We start from the raw sequence: 22,460 nt of genomic DNA, 5'->3' as shown, positions 1-22,460 counted from the left end.
CCCAGAGACCAAGAACCGACAGAGCTCCAGAGTTCCTCTGTGGAGATGGGAGAAACTTCCAGAAAGACAACCATCTCTGCAGCACTCCACCAATCAGGCCTTTACGGTAGAGTGGCCAGACGGAAGCCACTCCTCAGTAAAAGGTACATGACAGCCCGTTTGGAGTTTGCCCAAAGGCACCTAAAGGACTCTCAGACCATGAGAAACAAGATTCTCTGGTCTGATGAAACAAAGATTAAAATCTTTGGCCTGAATGCCAAGCGTCACATCTGGAGGAAACCTGGCACCATCCCTATGGTGAAGCATGGTGGTGGCAGCATCATGCTGTGGGGATGTTTTTCAGCAGCAGGGACTGGGAGACTAGTCAGGATCGACGGAAAGATGAACAAAGCAAAGTACAGGGAGATCCTTGATGAACACCTGCTCCAGAGCTCTCAGGACCTCAGACTGGGGCAAAGGTTCCCCTTCCAACAGGACAACGACCCTAAGCACACAGCCAAGACAACGCAGGAGGGGCTTCAGGAAAAGTCTCTGAATGTCCTTGAGTGGCCCAGCCAGAGCCCAGACTTGACTTGAACCCGATCAACCATCTCTGGAGAGACCTGAAAATAGCTGTGCAGCGACGCTCCCCATCCAACCTGACAAAGCTTGAGAGGATCTGCAGAGAAGAATGGATGAAACTCCCCAAATACAGGTGTGCCAAGCTTGTAGCGTCATACCCATGAAGACTCGCTGCCAAAGGCGCTTCAACAAAGTACTGAGTAAAGGGTCTGAATATTTATGTAAATGTGATATTTCAGTTTTAATTTATTTAATTTATACATTTACCAAAAATTCTAAAAACCTGTTTTTGCTTTGTCATTATGGGGTATTGGGATGTCATTATGGGCTATTGTGTGTAGATTGATGAGGGGGAAAAAACAATTTAACCCATTTTAGAATAAAAGCTATAGCGTAACAAAATGTGGAAAAAGTCAAGGGGTCTGAATACTTTCCGAATACAATGTACATTCTACTACAGTATTATCAACAATTCCTTCCCTTTTAGTTTACCATTAGTTACTACTGTTTGGATAGTAATACCACCAGGACCAGGCCATACACTGACTGACAAATTTAACCCAACCCCATTCCCAACGAAAATGACAATCCTATTTTATTAGCATCGCGTAATAGCTTTTAGGATTAAGCATCACTACTAATATTACCTGCTGCTTACCTACCTGGCTCCTACAGTAGTATTATTTATGGATTGGTACACGACACAGCCTACTGACTAGGACAAATTGAAACCCAACCGCCGCCAAACCCAATCTCATTTTGAAACAGAAATTACAATTTGTTATGTATTAGCATTGCACAATGATTCTAATCACAGATTAACCATCACTAGCCTAATATTTTCCTATGTTTTAGAGGGTTGAATGTTGACTGACATCAGTTAAGAGACATTATACCATTTAGTGGGAAAATTCCAGACTGAGAATTCCTGGCTGCATTCCAAATGGCCTCCTATGGGTCCTGGTCACAAGTAGTGTACACCCTATTCCCTATGGGCCCTGGTCACAAGTAGTGTACCCCCTATTCCCTATGGGCCCTGGTCACAAGTAGTGTACACTATATAGGGAATAGAGTGCCATTTGGGATGTTTGCTTCATGAACATCTGGCTAGGGTCATGAGAACACAGCGACATGTCATCTCATTTCAGATAAACTCTGTTACATACTCTAGATTTTGTTTTGTTTTTGTTACAAATGCCCAGGTGACCTATGGGTCTGACAGACAGACTCTATTGGACGGGCATGCCTGTATTACGAGAAATAGGAACCATGTACGTTATCTGTCCTGGAATGTCTATCTGTTAGCAGATAGACAGATGACATATTATGTTAAGTGGGCGAAAGGCTAGGGGCTGTGTGTGTGTGTGTGTGTGTGTGTGTGTGTGTGTGTGTGTGTGTATGTGGCTGTGTCTCAAACTGTTTATACAGCAATTTGGCTCTGGCAGACAGCCTGGGAAGAGAGAGGGTAGAGCAGAGCAGAGGACAGAGGCTTGTCAACATGGGTTACACTGCTTTCACATTGGGATTTCCGGAATAGCCACAGGAAGTAGTTTGGGGGTGTGGGGCTGCTGGCGCTGCAGACGGCTATGTCGGTCAGGTGATAGAGGACTATTTAAAGGCCCAGTCTACTAATTTTGTGAAGAAAAAAAAAAAACATGTTTATATGACCTCCTTACAAACAGGCCCATTTTTTACAACATTCTTGCCTGCATACGCCTTTTAAACCTCCCGTACGCACGCCGGTGTGCCGGAGACAAACGGAGGTAGTGGTGAGGAGGTGTAGGTGGGCGTCAAGTTTAATAAATCCATCCAAAAAAGTATTACATTATTCATTTGTTTAGGCAGGTCCTAAGAAACATTATACGACTAATAAAATGTTTTTTTTTTTTTTTAAATAATAGAAAATCATATTTTGAGTTTAATTGGGCCTGTTGTCACGGCGTCCGTGTAGCCAACGGCTATACCGTTCACATGAAATGAATAGATATTTATTTTGTTCATTAAAACAGACAAGAAACACCCCTGATCACAGTCAACACGTACACTTAATATTTTTCCCCGCACAACTTGTGTCATGGGAAGGTGTGGAACTGCTGTCATATACATTTTAAAAAAAGTGATATTTTGAAACAGCCCAAGCTTTTTTGATCCAGGTTTCATCTCTTTCCTACCCTCCACTTTGTTATGAAGCAGACGTAGGGTCTTCATCACGATACCCATTCTTAAAAGCATGTGAGTGTCGTGTTCATATTTCACAACCTTCCGTGGGCTTCTGGATTTGCTTATACGCGATCGAGCAAAATAACAGGCCTAGTCTTGATTTAGGCTACATTTTAGCATGCTAAATGTATCTGATCAGTGGTACAGTTGTGGCCAAAAGTTTTGAGAATGACACAAATGTACATTTTCATAAAGTCTGCTGCCTCAGTTTGTATGATGGCAATTTGCATATACTCCAGAATGTTATGAAGAGTGATCAGATGAATTGCAATTAATTGCAAAGTCCCTCTTTGCCATGCAAATGAACTGAATCCCCCCAAAATATTTCCACTGTATTTCAGCCCTGCCACAAAAGGACCAGCTGACATGATGTCAGTGATTCTCTCGTTAACACAGGTGTGAGTGTTGACGAGGACAAGGCTGGAGTTCACTCTGTCATGCTGATTGAGTTCGAATAACAGACTGTAAGCTTCAAATGGAGGGTTGTGCTTGGAATCATTGTTCTTCCTCTGTCAACCATGGTTACCTGCAAGGAAACACATGCCGTCATCATTGCTTTGCACAAAAAGGGCTTCACAGGCAAGGATATTGCTGCCAGTAAGATTGCACCTAAATCATCCATTTATTGGATCATCAAGAACTTCAAGGAGAGCAGTTAAATTGTTGTGAAGAAGGCTTCAGGGCGTCCAAGAAAGTCCAGCAAGGGCCAGGACCGTCTCCTAAATTTGATTCGGCTGCGGGATCGGGGCACCACCAGTACAGAGCTTGCTCAGGAATGGCAGCAGGCAGGTGTGAGTGCATCTGCACGCACAGTGAGGCAAAGACTTTTGGAGGATGGCCTGGTGTCAAGAAGGGCAGCAAAGAAGCCACTTCTCTCCAGGAAAAACATCAGGGACAGACTGATATTCTGCAAAAGGTACAGGGATTGGACTGCTGATGACTGGGGTAAAGTCATTTTCTCTGATGAATCCCCTTTCCGATTGTTTGGGGCATCCAGAAAAAAGCTTGTCCGGAGAAGACAAGGTGAGCGCTACCATCAGTCCTGTGTCATGCCAACAGTAAAGCATCCTGAGACCATTCATGTGTGGGGTTGCTTCTCAGCCAAGGGAGTGGGCTCACTCACAATTCTGCCTAAGAACACAGCCATAAATAAAGAATGGTACCAACACATCCTCCGAGAGAAACTTCTCCCAACCATCCTGGAACAGTTTGGTGACGAACAATGCCTTTTCCAGCATGATGGAGCACCTTGCCATAAGGCAAAAGTGATAACTAAGTGGCTCAGGGAACAAAACATCGATATTTTGGGTCCATGGCCAGGAAACTCCCCAGACCTTAATCCCATTGAGAACTTGTGGTCAATCCTCAAGAGGCGGGTGGAAAAAACCCCCCACAAATTCTGACAAAGTCCAAGCATTGATTATGCAAGAATGGGCTGCCATCAGTCAGGATGTGGCCCAGAAGTTAATTGACAGCATGCCAGGGCAGATTGCAGAGGTCTTGAAAAAGAAGGGTCAACACTGCAAATATTGACTCTTTGCATCAACTTCATGTAATTGTCAATAAAAGCCTCTGACACTTATGTAATGCTTGTAATTATACTTCAGTATTCCATAGTAACATCTAACAAAAATATCTAAAGACACTGAGGCAGCAGACTTTGTGAAAAGTTTTGAGAATGACACAAATATAAATTTTGGCCACGACGGCAGATGAACACTTGATTTAGGCTACATTATAGCATGCTAAATGTTTCTCATCTGTGATAGGTGAGCAAACTAATAGATTTTAGTGTTGTATTTATTAGTATCCCTATTAGCTGTTGTCGAGGCAGCAGCAACTCTTCCTGGGGTCCACACAAGATTAAGGCTACATCACAAAAAATGTAAAATAAAAACAGTACCTCATAGAACACATTATAACACCACTACATATCTACAATACATTATTACACCACTACATATCTATAATACATTATAACTAGAGGTCGACCGATTAATTGGAATGGCCGATTAATTAGGGCCGATTTCAAGTTTTCATAACAATCGGAAATAGTATTTTTGGATGCCGATTTGGCAGATTTTTTTTATTTGTATTTTTTTAACCTTTATTTAACTAGGCAAGTCAGTTAAGAACAAATTCTTATTTTCAATGACGGCCTAGGAACGGTGGGTTAACTGCCTTGTTCAGGGGCAGAACGACAGATTTTTACCTTGTCAGCTTGGGGATTCAATCTAGTTAACCTTATGGTTAACTAGTCCAACGCTCTAACCACCTGCTTTACATTGCACTCCACGAGGAGCCTGCCTGTTACGCGAATGCAGTAAGAAGCCAAGGTAAGTTGCTAGCTAGCATTAAACTTATCTTATAAAAAACAATCAATCAATCATAATCACTAGTTAACTACACATGGTTGATGATATTACTAGTTTATCTAGCCTGTCTTGCATTGCATATAATCGCTTAGGTAGACGTTGCTCCAACCATAAACATCAATGCCTTTCTTAAAATCAATACACAAGTATATATTTTTAAACCTGCATATTTAGTTAATATTGCCTGCTAACATTAATTTCTTTTAACTAAGGGAAAATGTGTCACTTCTCTTGCAAACAGAGTCAGGGTATATGCAGCAGTTTGGGCCGTCTGGCTCGTTGCGAACTGTGAAGACTATTTCTTCCTAACAAAGACAGCCGACTTCGCCAAACGGTGATGATTTAACAAAAGTGCATTTGCAAAAAAAGCACAATCGTTGCACGACTGTACCTAACCATAAACATCAATGCCTTTCTTAAAATCAATACACAGAAGTATATATTTTTAAACCTGCATATTTAGCTAAAAGAAATCCAGGTTAGCAGACAATATTAACCAGGTGAAATTGTGTCATTTTGCGTTCATTGCACGCAGTCAGGGTATATGCAACAGTTTGGGCCGCCTGGCTCGTTGCGAACTAATTTGCCAGAATTTTACGTAATTATGACATAACATTGAAGGTTGTGCAATGTAACAGGAATAACGTTTTGTTTTCGAGATGATAGTTTCCGGATTCGACCATATTAATGACCTAAGGCTCGTATTTCTGTGTGTTATTATGTTATAATTAAGTCTATGATTTGATAGAGCAGTCTGACTGAGCGATGGTAGGCAGCAGCAGGCTCGTAAACATTCATTCAAAATAGCACTTTACTGCGTTTTGCCTGCAGCCCTTCGCAATGCATTGCGCTGTTTATGACTTCAAGCCTGTCAACTCCCAAGATTAGGCTGGTGTAACCGATGTGAAATGGCTAGCTAGTTAGCGGGGTGCGCGCTAATAGTGTTTCAAACGTCACTCGCTCTGAGACTTGGAGTAGTTGTTCCCCTTGCTCTGCATGGGTAACGCTGCTTCGAGGGTGGCTGTTGTCGATGTGTTCCTGGTTCAAGCCCATGTAGGAGCGAGGAGAGGGACGGAAGCTATACTGTTACACTGGCAATACTAAAGTGCCTATAAGAACATCCAAAAGTCAAAGGTATATGAAATACAAATCGTATAGAGAGAAATAGTCCTATAATTCCTATAATAACTACAACCTAAAACATCTTACCTGGGTATATTGAAGACTCATGTTAAAAGGAACCACCAGCTTTCATATGTTCTCATGTTCTGAGCACGGAACTTAAACGTTAGCTTTTTTACATGGCACATATTGCACTTTTACTTTCTTCTCCAACACTTTGTTTTTGCATTATTTAAACCAAATTGAACATGTTTCATTATTTATTTGAGGCTAAATTGATTTTATTGATGTATTATATTAAGTTAAGTGTTCATTCAGTATTGTTGTAATTGTCATTATTACAAATAAATAAAGGAAAAAATTGGCCGATTAATCGGTATCAGCTTTTTTTTGGCCCTCCAATAATCGGTATCAGTGTTGAAAAATCATAATCGGTCGACCTCTAATTATAACACCACTACATTTCTACAACACATTATAACACCACTACATATCTGCAATACATTATTACACCACTACACTACCACTACATATCTACAATACATTATTACACCACTACACTTCTACATTATTACACCACTACATATCTACAATACATTATTACACCACTACATATCTACATTATTAGACCACTACACTACCACTACATATCTACATTATTACACCACTACACCACCACTACATATCTACATTACTACACCACCACTACACATCTACATTATTACACCACTACATATCTACATTACTACACATCTACATTACTACACCACTACATATCTACATTATTACACCACTACACCACCACTACATATCTACATTATTACACCACTACATACCTACAATACATTATTACACCACTACATATCTACATTTTTACACCACTACACTACCGCTACATATCTACATTATTACACCACTACACTACTGCTACATATCTACATTATAACGCCACTACACCACCACTACATCATATCTACATTACTACACCACTACATATCTACATTATTACACCACTACACTACATATCTACACCACTACATATCTACACCACTACACTACCACTACATATCTACATTATTACACCACTACATATCTACATTATTACACCACTACATACCTACAATACATTATTACACCACTACATATCTACATTATTACACCACTACACTACCGCTACATATCTACATTATTACACCACTACACTACCGCTACATATCTACATTATTACACCACTACACCACCACTAAACATCTACATTATTACACCACTACATATCTACACCACTACACTACCACTACATACCTACAATACATTATTACACCTCTACATTATTACACCACTACACTACCACTACATATCTACATTATTACAGCACTACATATCTACATTATTACAGCACTTCTCTACATATAGTTGACCACATGCAGGTAGGCTATTGCATCAAATGTATTTAAACGATTGGATGACTTGGGCAGTTTCAGTAAGCAACAGTTTGATACATACCTTCAACGGCATTAGCCTACTTTATTCCAGTATTTTCGTCATTCAGTGATATTTATTCTCACAGTAAGTAGTTCTTTGTGTATCCATTCAGTAGAGGTTCAGAAAACAGTACATGCTTAATGATGGGCTACGGGAAGAGATAGACGAAGATGCAGTGCCTTAGACCGCTGTCCCACTCAGGAGTACAATACAGTGATGGGAGGTAACTCTACAATTCACTTGAAAAGGCAAGAAACACCGGTAAATGATATTGGAGGCGTGGCTTAATGGGGGTGTTCCATTTTTTTTTTAAGCTAATAGAACTGAAATCTGGACCGTCTACACGGTCCCAGTGACTCTATCAGTTTGAGTAATGACTACAAAATCACTTAGTGACTGTACTCTGATAAATATTAAAGCTGCAATATGTCACTTTTTGGCAGCGGTGGAAAACGTACTCAATTATCATACTTGAGTAAAAGTAAAGATACCTTAATAGAAAATGACTCAAGTAAAAGTGAAAATCACCCAGTAAAATACTACTTGAGTAAAAGTCTAAAAGTATTTGGTTTTAAAGATACTTAAGTATCAAAAGGTAAAAGGAATTGCTGCTAAAGTACTTAAGATTCAAAAGTAAAAGTATAAATCATTTTAACTTCCTTCTATTAAGGAAACCAGATGGCACCATTTTCTTGTTTTTTTAATTTACTTATGGATAGCCAGGCGGCTAGCCTGGCACACTCCAACACTCAGACATAATTTACAAATTAAGCATTTGTGTTTAGTGAGTCCACCAGATCAGAGACAGTAGGGATGACCAGAGATGTTCTCATGATAAGTGTGTGAATTGGACCATTTTCCTGTCCTGCTAAGCATTCAAAACATAACGAGTACTTTTGGGTGTCAGGGAAAATGTATGGAGTAAAAAGTACATTATTTTCTTTAGGAATGTAGTAAAGTAAAAGTTACCATAAATATAAATAGTAAAGTAAAGTACAGATACCCCCCAAAAAACTACTTAAGTAGTACTTTAAAGTATTTTTACTTAAGTACTTTACGCCACTGCTTTTTGGTCGACCTGACCAAATTCACATAGAAATGTGAGTTATAGATCTGTCATTCTCATTGAAAGAAAGTCTAAGAAGCGGTAGATCTGTTCTATGTGCGCTATTTCTAGGCGTCCCGTTCTTAAGTTGAGTTCTTGCGTCTTTTACTTTAGTGTTTGTACACCAGCTTCAAACAGCTAAAAATACAATGTACTGTACATATAGTGTGTCTTATTTATACAACACAACTATCACACAAGCAACAGGCTACACGCCCACGACTTATAAGCTGGAGGCAGTATACATTTAGAAAACAGACTTAATTGTTTGAAACCAGTACGTTTTATTACATATGAGACATGTCTTACCTTGCTTCAAAGTAGCCTATTGGCAAAATACAACGACGGAAACGTGGAGGCAATTATTTTTTATAAAGACTTCATAGGCGGCGTGTGAGTTAAGTTTGGGGAAGCTTACAATTTATACTGTTCTGCATGCAAGTTATGATTTTCATGTGCAAATTTCATGGAACAGTTCCAGGCCAATGCCGCTGTCACGGTCGTCGTAAAGATGGGACCAAGGCGCAGCGGGAATGTGAATACTCATCTTTATTAAGATGAAGAAAAAAAAAATGATGAGAAACAGTCCTGTGAGGCACACAGCTACACACGGAACTACCCACAAATCCCATAGAACCCCCCCCCCCCCCCTCTAAAATAGGACCTTCAATTAGAAGCAGCTGCTTCCAATTGAAGGTCAGCCCCATTAACTAAACATAGAACTAGACATACTAGATAAAGATAGAAATATACTAACATAGAACATAGCCCAACAAACCCCGAAACGCTCTAAACAAACACACCTCTGCCACGTCCTGACCAAACTACAATAACAAATAACCCCTTATACTGGTCAGGACGTGACAGCCGCAGCTATCATGACACAAGGAGAGACCCAGACACGGGAGGCAGATGGTTGAAGTCTTAATATGTATTAATCCAATAGCGTAAGAAAGAGAATGGTCGTGGACAGGCAAAAAGGTTAAAACCAGTTCTGAGTCCAAAAGGTACCAAAGGGCAGGCAGAATCAAGGTCAGGGCAGGCAGGATGATCAGACAGGGAGGAAAGTAGTCCAAAGTCAGGCAGGGGTCAAAACCGGGAAGACTATCAAAAAGAGAACAGCAAAAGGAGTACAAGGGGAAAAACACACTGGTTGACTAGACTAACATACAAGACAGGAAACACAGGGATATATACACCGGGACTAATGGGGAAAACAAGCGACACCTGGAGGGGGTGGAGACAATCACAGGAACAGGTGAAACAGATCAGGGGACGTGACAGCAGCAGGCCTAAAACTTACATTGCTCTTTCACACCAACGACTGGTGATTATCGAGGGGGAGATTGTTGGAAAGATTTTTCAAATAGCTTACTGTGAGGAACTATATTTATATTATCATTTGTAATGGATCTTAAAAAATGTTAACTTTTCTACAATTCCAGGCAGCAGACCAAGTACTTCTATGCATGCTCAGGCGTGCGTGCTCCCTCAACATTATCAGGACAGAGAGACCAGACAGATGGTCCCTCAACATTATCAGGACAGAGAGACCAGACAGATGCTCCCTCAACATTATCAGGACAGAGAGACCAGACACATGCTCCCTCAACATTATTAGGACAGAGAGACCAGACAGATGCTCCCTCAACATTATCAGGACAGAGAGACCAGACACATGCTCATTGCTCACATTGACAAATCTCATAAATAATGGTTATGAAATAAACCAAACTTGTTTCTCACAAGTGAAGCAGGTTGTGAACTTTCAAAGAACGTCCTCCCCGAGAATGAGAACAGTAAATGACTGTAATATATAGGGATGCACGATATATCGGTAAGCATATCGGAATCGGACGATATTAGCTAAAAATGCCAACATCGGCATTGGCCCAATGTCTAGATTAACGCCAATGTGCAAAACCGACGTCAATGGTGACGTACATACCTACAGTTGAAGTCTGAAGTTTACATACACCTTAGCCAAATACATTTAAACCCAGTTTTTCACAATTCCTGACATTATATCCTAGTAAAAATTCCTTGTCTTAAGTCAGTTTGGATCACCACTTTATTTTAAGAATGTGAAATGTCAGAATAATAGTAGAGAGAATGATTTATTTCAGCTTTTATTTCATTCATCACATTCCCAGTGGGTCAGAAGTTTACATACACTCAATTAGTATTTGGTAGCATTGCCTTTAAATTGTTTAACTTGGGTCAAACGTTTCGGGTAGCCTTCCACAAGCTTCCCACAGTAAGTCAGATTTTTTTGGGCCCATTCCTCCTGACAGAACTGGTGTAACTGAGTCAGGTTTGTAGGCCTGTGTAAAGGCACAGTCAACATAGTGTATGTAAACTTCTGACACACTGGAATTGTGATACAGTGAATTATAAGTGAAATAATCTGTCTGTAAACAATTGTTGGAAAAATGTCGTGTCTCATGCACAAAGTAGATGTCCTAACCGACTTGCCAAAACTATAGTTTGTAAACAAGAAATTTGTGGTGTGGTTGAAAAACAAGTTTTAATGACTCCAACCTAAGTCGGAAGTTTACAAACACTTTAACTGTAAATACATATACATACTTTTTTAAGAATATGCCTTTATTATTCCACAAACCCTACCACCCTTCCCCCAATTGGAGTAAACTAATAAACAATAACACTTAGGCTTCTACCTTCAGTTTATACATCTTATACACATTTTACAGACACAATCTATTTTACAATAGTTAGATCTAATGACTCTGCCTCCTCACAGCAGAATCTGCAGAGCTGGGAAGGTTGTATCCCCCATATATATATAACATTCTACTGGTTGCAAGAATTTTGTATAGTAATTTAAATTGAAAAATTTGAAGTTGTGACTCCAGTGTTGTATTGTATATCAGTTCATAAACCATGTGCAATGGAATCGGTACATCAAAAATCTCTTCCAACTATTTTGCGATTTATTTGGCACAGCTGTCAATTTTTTGGTCCTTAAATGAAATTGGTATATGTTTTTATTTATCACAATTTTCTTTAACCATTTATGTTCTTTAATGAAGCGCCGACAGACAATTTCCTTACTTTTCCCCCCTTCTATTTGCCTCTTCCATTTTAATGGCATTTGAGAAAATGTTTGAAACTTGGGAAACATGAACACACTCCTAGCTCCATTCGAACAACTGACTCGAGAAATAAGCTCATCAATTGCGTCTGCAGCAGACGTGATACCCTCTGTCATGGCATTGTAACGCTTGTTCAACAAAACTGCCAACACAGACCGTGGGGTTAAAACTTGCAAAAGTACTCGAGGCTGTGAACAAGCGATTTGGTGGCATTCTCTATGAGCCTCTTTACTGTGTCGCCACCATGCTCGATGCTAGGTACAAGGACCGCTACTTCGATGGAGACAAGAAACAGGGTTTACGTGAAATGTTAGACACAGCTGGACAAGATGGAAATGGACACAGTGACAGTGTGCACCGAGGAAGAGAGGCCACGGACAGACAGAGCTGAAACTTCACTGTTTGACATGTATGATGAAATCCTGGTTGAGAATGAAACGACTGAACAAATGAACAATGAAACAGCACAGCAAGTAAGTGAAAGAAATGGGTTGTGATTATGTTTTACTGATAATGGGGACATACATAAATGGCAACTAAATAACTTTTTGGTCAGTGTGTGTGTGTCTGTGTTTCAAACATTTAACTATTTAAATATCTGTTATCAGTATCCGATTTTCTGGCAAGGAAAATATTGGATATCGGTATCGGGTTTTATTGGACCCACCACTATGTCATGTCTCTCCTGTTCTATTGGACCCACCACTATGTCATGTCTCTCCTGTTCTATAGGACCCACCACTATGTCATTTCTCTCTTGTTCTATTAGACCCACCACTATGTCATTTCTCTCCTGTTCTATTGGACCCACCACTATGTCATTTCTCTCCTGTTCTATAGGACCCACCACTATGTCATTTCTCTCCTGTTCTATTAGACCCACCACTATGTAATTTCTCTCCTGTTCTATTGGACCCACCACTATGTCATTTCTCTCCTGTTCTATTGGACCCACCACTATGTCATTTCTCTCCTGTTCTATTAGACCCACCACTATGTCATTTCTCTCCTGTTCTATTGGACCCACCACTATGTCATTTCTCTCCTGTTCTACTGGACCCACCACTATGTCATTTCTCTCCTGTTCTATTAGACCCACCACTATGTCATGTCTCTCCTGTTCTATTGGACCCACCACTATGTCATTTCTCTCCTGTTCTATTAGACCCACCACTATGTCATGTCTCTCCTGTTCTATTAGACCCACCACTATACATGTCTCTCCTGTTCTATTGGACCCACCACTATGTCATTTCACTCCTGTTCTATTGGACCCACCACTATGTCATTTCTCTCCTGTTCTAATAGACCCACCACTATGTCATTTCTCTCCTGTTCTATTAGACCCACCACTATGTCATGTCTCTCCTGTTCTATTAGACCCACCACTATGTCATTTCTCTCCTGTTCTATTAGACCCACCACTATGTCATTTCTCTCCTGTTCTAATGGACCCACCACTATGTCATTTCTCTCCTGTTCTATTAGACCCACCATTATACCATGTCTCTCCTGTTCTATTGGACCCACCACTATGTCATTTCACTCCTGTTCTATTGGACCCACCACTATGTCATTTCTCTCCTGTTCTAATAGACCCACCACTATGTCATTTCTCTCCTGTTCTATTAGACCCACCACTATGTCATGTCTCTCCTGTTCTATTAGACCCACCACTATGTCATTTCTCTCCTGTTCTATTAGACCCACCACTATGTCATTTCTCTCCTGTTCTATTAGACCCACCACTATGTCATTTCTCTCCTGTTTTATTGGTTTTCATTTCAACTTTCTTTCGTTGTCCAGAAGCCAAAGGCACAATCCTGGTCTATTCAAGCCATCCTAGTTGTTGCATCTTTAGATTCCCCCTTTAAGTTTCTAACATATGGAACCGCCATCAGGTCCGCTGTTTAGAATGGTGTTTTCCCAGGTCCGCTGTTTAGAATGGTGTTTTCCCAGGTGTGCTGTTTAGAATGGTGTTGTCCCAGGTGTGCTGTTTAGAATGGTGTTTTCCCAGGTGTGCTGTTTAGAATGGTGTTTTCCCAGGTGTGCTGTTTAGAATGGTGTTGTCCCAGGTGTGCTGTTTAGAATGGTGTTTTCCCAGGTGTGCTGTTTAGAATGGTGTTGTCCCAGGTGTGCTGTTTAGAATGGTGTTTTCCCAGGTGCGCTGTTTAGAATGGTGTTTTCCCAGGTCCGCTGTTTAGAATGGTGTTTCCCCAGGTGTGCTGTTTAGAATGGTGTTTTCCCAGGTGTGCTGTTTAGAATGGTGTTTTCCCAGGTGTGCTGTTTAGAATGGTGTTGTCCCAGGTGTGCTGTTTAGAATGGTGTTTTCCCAGGTGTGGTGTTTAGAATGGTGTTGTCCCAGGTGTGCTGTTTAGAATGGTGTTTTCCCAGGTGTGCTGTTTAGAATGGTGTTTTCCCAGGTGTGCTGTTTAGAATGATGTTTTCCCAGGTGTGGTGTTTAGAATGGTGTTTTCCCAGGTGTGGTGTTTAGAATGGTGTTGTCCCAGGTGTGCTGTTTAGAATGGTGTTTTCCAGCTAATTGCATTTTGGCAAATGTTTGAAAATGCAGTTTTATTGGCTGCTTCATTACACGAGTTCCATGTTCTGTTAACATGCATTACCATAATGTAAATGTGATTTCTGTCATTCTGAGCACCGTGAGTGGACACCCTAATCAGGTTATCCACCCACATTTTCCTAACGGAAACCTTTCTTCATACCGTTCCTGTACCATACCGGAGTATACGGTATTACCGGCAGTGCACACAAGGGACATTATTTCTTTACCGGAAGTTAAACATTTTTTTTCACTCATAAAACAAATTTAGGCAGTAGGGATCTTGATCCAGAAATGGGAGTTGAATATCTCTGCTGTAACCAAGAAGCTTGATGTTGACATCTAGTCACTTCGCTAGTAAGTTAGCAAACCAAATACACAGCTGGAACTAGTATGGTATTGAAAATCATACCGTTGGTATTTCAAACTACCCCGGTATATATGGGTAAAAACGCCCAAGCCTATTTGGCATATTCTGTGGCGCCCCACCAAATGTTATACTGATAGTTGCCAAGCTGCACAGTGTGGTTTGTAAACAAACACAGTAAGTGTTATGTGTCTGTGTGTGGTTTGTAAACAAACACATAGCCTAGTTCGTCAGCTGCGTCATTAATTAAGGATAACAAAGTGCACAGTATAGTCAGAGGCAACTCCTTGTCAAAATATAACAGTACTTCATATACACTGACTGTCCTTTAAAAAGTACACAACCTATCCTACCTGATGGTGATGCAGTGAGACAAGTCACCTGACAAAACCCCTGCACAGTTAGGGCAAAGTTGGCAAAGCCCCTATAAAACGCTAGACTCCTCATAAAGTCAACATTTCCACTCCCTAGTCTAATAACTGTGTGTGTGTGTGTGTGCCTGCTGAGTGTGTGTGTGTGTGTGTGTGTGTGTGTACCTGCTGATTGTGTGTGTGTGTGTGTGTGTGTGTGTGTGTGTGTGTGTGTGTGTGTGTGTGTGTGTGTGTGTGTGGAGGGGGGTTGTTAAACTCTTGCTATTCACACGGTACAAGTGGTAACTTGTGGCTGTGTGTTTTAATGAACAGACAATCCAGCGTTAGTAGCATAGCCTGCAGGCTATATAACAATACAGTAGAGCTTTGTAAAGAAAATGACTGTTGACTCTGGCTAATTATTTTACTAGTCTTTCACTTTTTATTGTTATTCGTTAGTTTTTTTTTTTTTTACCTTCTTATGTTTGTGTGGTAAATATTTCTGTTTTAATTTCATTGTTAACATTTTTTTTTTTTTATAAAAATGTTTTCCTGTGAAGTGCTATGCATTGCTATGCATCCATGTCTGTAATGTACTATAGAAATAAAGCTTGATTTGATTTTAATGAGGAAGTGACTGACCAATAATACAGCTTTCTGTTTTAGTCAATGACTACAGGTATAACCTAATGTAGGGCTTCTTTGACAAACTGAAGATAAACTAGGCTGCTTCTTCTGTTGTTGGTTATTATCATGGAACCTACTGCAATGGCTGTTCACACGGTAGAAATGGTAACTTGTTCCTAATCTACATTTGACATTTTCGTCATTTAGCAGACACTCTTATCCAGAGCGACTTACAGTAGGTAATGCATACATTTCATACATTTTTCTGGGACCAGTACGAACCCACAACCCTGGCGTTACAAACACCATGCTCTACCAACTGAGCCACACGGGACCTCCCACAATCAAAATAATAAGCATCCAATCCAACAGTCACCCTTTGTAGCGGAAATTACAGTTGCGATACTCTAATGAGGGAGATTAATAATAACTACACATTTTTTTTTTAGCAAGAAATAAAACTCAGCGCTGTTTTGGTCCAAATACATGACGTCTTTCAGCTGAACTGTCCTGGCTGGTTGCTTGTTAAATGATAGTCTCATAACAATGGAACGCAACAAAACAAAGTTCAAATGAGACAATGTAGCCAACTGATGTTTGTTGTTTAAAGTTACCGCATCAGGATACAATAATGTACACAGAAAGACTCACACACACGTGGACACAGCTGTACTGACAAGACGAGGGACACAGCCAGGAAAGAGTTGGAGTGAGGTAGACAACACAGAAACCAATGCCTCCGGGACATGAATTACACCGTAATTAATTAACTCACCACCGTCCAGATTCCGAAATCACGGAATTAGAACTCTGAACTGACAGCACCGTGGATGACTTCCGCGGTCGGAGGGGAGTAGGATGGAGACCCGACGGAGAGAGGAGGTTTCCCTGCGAGGAAAACGATCCTCCTCGCTTCTCCAGAAATACCTCCGTGGTCCCATCATTGAACGAGTCCGATGGCAGAACGAGGATGGGCGGGACAGTGATCACACCGAGTTTCGGTACGGGACTAACGGTCCCAACTGCCCCACAGCTCACAGACGTCGGTAGGTTACCGAAGTTCCCGTAGCTACTACTAGATGCCGTTGACATCCCGGCCACTGTCGTTCCGATATCATCCCCCAGGAACACGCCGTTTCGATGATGAGGGTCTCGGTTTCCATGGTTTAACGGTTGAACCGGTTGTCCGTCTAGAGAAATGTTACTAAGGAATGAAAGAGCTGCTTGTCTCCTCCGTGAATCTCTACTTTTCCTCCGGTGTTGTTTATGCGGGATTGGTAGTGTTAGTGAACGTAGTGCAGGCGGTAGCCGCCATTCTCCGGTAGAAGTCAACTGTCAAGACGTTCCGCCGCGCCAGGACGGCTCCTTAACGCCCACTAGGATTTCCATTGGACAACAGAGAATAATGTTTAAAAAAAACTTTTGCACAAGGTGAAGGCTGATTGGTCTTTCTTGCTTTTGTTATGAAATGGAGTGTGACCGATCAAAACATTTGAGATAATTAGAGAAAATAGCAAATTAATGGACGCGAATAATGAACTGCAACTCAGTAGACAATAGGCTTTTACATTTGACAATACAAGCTCTTTTCTCAATAATCCTATAATAATTTGGTAATATTTGTGCTATTTAAGGACAAATCCATGAAGACCTAGGGATAATTAAGCCTACAAAGACTTTTGAGATATTTGTTGACAGATACGAGGCAACATAATTAGAGGATAATAAAGCGGAGGGAAATTATAAAGTGGAGAGATAATTCGCAAAATCCGTTGCTGATAAATTTTTGCAATGATACTTTATCCACACACACACACACACACACACACACACACACACACACACACACACACACACACACACACACACACACACACACACACACACACACACAGGCACACACACCGACAGGCACACACACACACACAGGCACACACACACACACACAGGCACACATACACAGGCACACACACACACACAGGCACGCACACACACACACACACACACACACACACACACACAGGCACACACAGGCACACAAACACGCACAGACACACACAGGCACACATACGCAGGCACACACACACACATACACAGGCACACACAATTTTAAATCCCTAATACACCATTATACACAAAATACTAAAACATTCTTTATTGCAAAATGTAATATGAACTTGTATTCAAGCTGCCTATTGTGTAACCAATCATCAGAAAGATGGTGAGAAGACGTCCAAACCACCAACATGATGTGGTCTCTCTGTGTCCAGCCTGCCCTGTCTGCAGACTGGTGACATGACATCAGGCAGGGAGACGTGGTAGGCACAGGCAACCCTTGATGATCATAGGCTGTGCAGTCACACACACACACACACACACACACACACACACACACACACACACACACACACACACAGTGGCTGCAGCCAGGGGACAGAAACTAGGGATTCTGGGAAGGTCAGCAGTGCCACCAGGGAGTATTTGTGTGTATGTGTCTGTGTGTGTGTGTGTGCCTGTGTGTGTGTGTGTGTGTGTGTGTCATGCAGTTTGCTCTTTCAGATTAATGTGCAGCAGAGAGACATCATCCCTCTTTATGGCTCCTTCAAAACTGGCACCCTATTCCCCCATAGGGCCCCGGTCAAAGAAGTGCACTACCCTATGGGCCCTGGTTAAAGTAGTGCACTACCCTGTGGGTCCTGGTCAAAGTAGTGCACTACTTGCAGGAGGAGTCTCTCTCTCTCTCTCTCTCTCTCTCTCTCTCTCTCTCTCTCTCTCTCTCTCTCTCTCTCTCTCTCTCTCTCTCTCTCTCTCTCTCTCTCTCTCTCTCTCTCTCTCTCTCTCTCTCTCTCTCTCTCTCTCTCTCTCGTTATTCATTAATGCTAGGCATGGTGCCCAATCCCGGATGCAAATAGCATGTAAATGAGTTGGATCCAAAGGCATTCTTGATGCAAAGTGCTTGTTTATGTCCCAAATGGAACCCTATTCCCTACATCGTGCACTACTTTTGACCAGGACCAATAGGACTCTGTCGTAGTGCACTACACACAACAGAACCAGGCAGTGGTCTCTACCGTCTCAGAACAAAGGGTTCCCTGATTGTCTACAGAACCAGGCAGTGGTCTTTGCCTTTGTGGAAAGGGTTCTACTGTACCTGGAACCAAAAAGGGTTCTTCAAAGGGTTCTCCTATGAAGACAGCCAAAGAAGCCTTTTAGGTTCTCGGTAGCACCTTTTCTGTGAGTGTATGAGGATTACACAGGTCACATCCCAAATAACCCCCTATTCCCTACATAGTGCCCTTGTTTTGACCAGAGCCCTATGGCCCCCTATTCCCTACATAGTGCCCTTCTTCTGACCAGAGCCCTATCACTAAATGAGTTAGAGGGACAAAATAATGTTTACCACTTGGTGACTCACTACGTCCTCAATGAGAGTTAAGCTACTGATATGGAAACTAAAAGATGGCCACTCAGTCTCATGACTCAGGTGCCACCTACTGCCGTTGTGCCCCTGACTCTGTGGCTGACCCTGTGGCTGACCCTGAGGCTGACCCTGTGGCTGACCCTGTGGCTGACCCTGAGGCTGACCCTGAGGCTGACCCTGTGGCTGACTCTGAGGCTGACCCTGTGGCTGACCCTGTGACTGTCTCTGTGGCTGACCCTGTGGCTGACCCTGAGGCTGAGGCTGACCCTGTGGCTGACCATGTGGCTGACCCTGTGGCTGACCCTGAGGCTGACCCTGTGGCTGACCCTGTGGCTGACTCTGTGGCTGACCCTGTGGCTGACCCTGTGGCTGACCATGTGGCTGACCATGTGGCTGACCCTGTGGCTGACCACCCTGTGGCTGACTCTGTGGCTGACTCTGTGGCTGACCCTGAGGCTGACCCTGTGGCTGACCCTGTGGCTGTCTCTGTGGCTGACCCTGTGGCTGACCCTGTGGCTGACCCTGTGGCTGACTCTGTGGCTGACCCTGAGGCTGACCCTGAGGCTGACCCTGTGGCTGACTCTGAGGCTGACCCTGTGGCTGACCCTGTGGCTGACCCTGTGGCTGTCTCTGTGGCTGTCTCTGTGGCTGTCCCTGTGGCTGACCCTGTGGCTGACCCTGTGGCTGACCCTGTGGCTGACTCTGTGGCTGACCCTGTGGCTGACCCTGTGGCTGACCCTGAGGCTGACCCTGAGGCTGACCCTGTGGCTGACTCTGAGGCTGACCCTGAGGCTGACCCTGAGGCTGACCCTGTGGCTGACTCTGAGGCTGACCCTGTGGCTGACCCTGTGGCCTGAGGCTGACCCTGTGGCTGACCCTGTGGCTGACCCTGTGGCTGTCTCTGTGGCTGACCCTGTGGCTGACCCTGTGGCTGACCCTGTGGCTGACTCTGTGGCTGACCCTGAGGCTGACCCTGAGGCCGACCCTGTGGCTGACCCTGTGGCTGACCCTGTGGCTGTCACTGTGGCTGTCCCTGTGGCTGACCCTGTGGCTGTCTCTGTGGCTGACCCTGTGGCTGACCCTGTGGCTGACCCTGTGGCTGACCCTGTGGCTGACTCTGTGGCTGACCCTGAGGCTGACCCTGTGGCTGACCCTGTGGCTAATCTCAGTCTCGTGTGTGGTGTGTGTTTACATGAGTGTGTTCATGATATTGTGGATAAACACGGCAAAACGACTACATTTCTGTTCCACAACGACCCCACCACTCCTTCACAGATAATAATCCTCCTCCTCTATATCTCCCTGACACCCCCCCTGCTCTCCCTGCCACCCCCCATGTTCATGTTGAAACCCCAGGGCCTCGATGTCGTGTGTGATGTCACTGATCCTGCGGTTGAAGTCCTGCGAGCCCGAGGGGAGTGACCAGCTGTCGTAACCCCGGACGGCCGTCGCCGCCGTACTGCTCATGCTCCGTTTGATCCGGCCGAAGCTGTCCGTCAGAATGCCCCCCTCCCGGATCCCGATGCCTTCTAGGAAGCTCTCGAAAACGCCCACGTCCTTGTCTGGGATGAAAGGACGCATGCCTGGAGGAAAGAGACAGAGAGGAAGACACAGTCAGACTTAGTGCCTGGGGAACCCGAGATGGGAACAGTCAGTTCCAGGGAACAGAGACAGGGGAACAGCCAGTCCTAGGGAACAGAGACAGGGGAACAGTCAGTCCTAGGGAACAGAGACAGGGGAACAGTCAGTCCTAGAGAACAGAGACAGGGGAACAGTCAGTCCTAGGGAACAGAGACAGGGGAACAGTCATTATTGGGGAGGAGACAGGGGAACAGTCAGTCCTAGGGAACAGAGACAGGGGAACAGTCAGTCCTAGGGAACAGAGACAGGGAAACAGTCAGTATTGGGGAACAGAGACAGGGGAACAGTCAGTCCTGGGGAACAGAGACAGGGGAACAGTCAGTCCTAGGGAACAGAGACAGGGGAACAGTCAGTCCTAGGGAACAGAGACAGGGGAACAGTCAGTCCTAGGGGAACAGAGACAGGGGAACAGTCAGTCCTAGGGAACAGAGACAGGGGAACAGTCAGTCCTAGGGAACAGAGACAGGGGAACAGTCAGTCCTAGGGGAACAGAGACAGGGGAACAGTCAGTCCTAGGGGAACAGAGACAGGGGAACAGTCAGTCCTAGGGAACAGAGACAGGGGAACAGTCAGTCCTAGGGAACAGAGACAGGGGAACAGTCAGTCCTAGGGAACAGAGACAGGGGAACAGTCAGTCCTAGGGAACAGAGACAGGGGAACAGTCAGTCCTAGGGAACAGAGACAGGGGAACAGTCAGTCCTAGGGAACAGAGACAGGGGAACAGTCAGTCCTAGGGAACAGAGACAGGGGAACAGTCAGTCCTAGGGAACAGAGACAGGGGAACAGTCAGTCCTAGGGAACAGAGACAGGGGAACAGTCAGTCCTGGGGAACAGAGACAGGGGAACAGTCAGTCCTAGGGAACAGAGACAGGGGAACAGTCATTATTGGGGAGGAGACAGGGGAACAGTCAGTCCTAGGGAACAGAGACAGGGGAACAGTCAGTCCTGGGGAACAGAGACAGGGGAACAGTCAGTCCTAGGGAACAGAGACAGGGGAACAGTCAGTCCTAGGGAACAGAGACAGGGGAACAGTCAGTCCTAGGGAACAGAGACAGGGGAACAGTCAGTCCTAGGGAACAGAGACAGGGGAACAGTCAGTCCTAGGGAACAGAGACAGGGGAACAGTCAGTCCTAGGGAACAGAGACAGGGGAACAGTCAGTCCTAGGGAACAGAGACAGGGGAACAGTCAGTCCTAGGGAACAGAGACAGGGGAACAGTCATTATTGGGGAGGAGACAGGGGAACAGTCAGTCCTAGGGAACAGAGACAGGGGAACAGTCAGTCCTAGGGAACAGAGACAGGGGAACAGTCAGTCCTAGGGAACAGAGACAGGGGAACAGTCAGTCCTAGGGAACAGAGACAGGGGAACAGTCAGTCCTAGGGAACAGAGACAGGGGAACAGTCAGTCCTAGGGAACAGAGACAGGGGAACAGTCAGTCCTAGGGAACAGAGACAGGGGAACAGTCAGTCCTAGGGAACAGAGACAGGGGAACAGTCAGTCCTAGGGAACAGA

The 22,460-nt window shown here is 43.7% G+C and overlaps 2 protein-coding genes across 2 annotated transcripts in view; both read right to left on the bottom strand.

Annotated features, from left to right (window-relative positions):
• The window catches only part of cables2b (Cdk5 and Abl enzyme substrate 2b), a 71,311-nt gene extending 53,613 nt beyond the window's left edge, over window positions 1-17,698 (bottom strand). The window contains exon 1 of the mRNA XM_045692864.1: window positions 16,661-17,698. Within this exon, the coding sequence (XP_045548820.1) occupies window positions 16,661-16,977 (317 nt within the window). The 5' untranslated portion in view covers window positions 16,978-17,698. The remainder of the gene's footprint in view (window positions 1-16,660) is intronic.
• Window positions 17,699-20,355: 2,657 nt separating this feature from the next.
• The window catches only part of ccm2l (CCM2 like scaffold protein), a 49,818-nt gene continuing 47,713 nt past the window's right edge, over window positions 20,356-22,460 (bottom strand). The window contains exon 12 of the mRNA XM_045692863.1: window positions 20,356-20,889. Coding sequence (XP_045548819.1) covers window positions 20,576-20,889 — 314 coding nt within the window. The 3' untranslated portion in view covers window positions 20,356-20,575. The remainder of the gene's footprint in view (window positions 20,890-22,460) is intronic.

The sequence above is a fragment of the Salmo salar genome, chromosome ssa13 (genome assembly GCF_905237065.1).
Source record: "Salmo salar chromosome ssa13, Ssal_v3.1, whole genome shotgun sequence".
Taxonomy (NCBI): domain Eukaryota; kingdom Metazoa; phylum Chordata; class Actinopteri; order Salmoniformes; family Salmonidae; genus Salmo; species Salmo salar.
The sequence above is the reverse complement of the archived record's forward strand: the minus strand, read 5'-3'. Positions and strand labels throughout refer to the sequence as shown.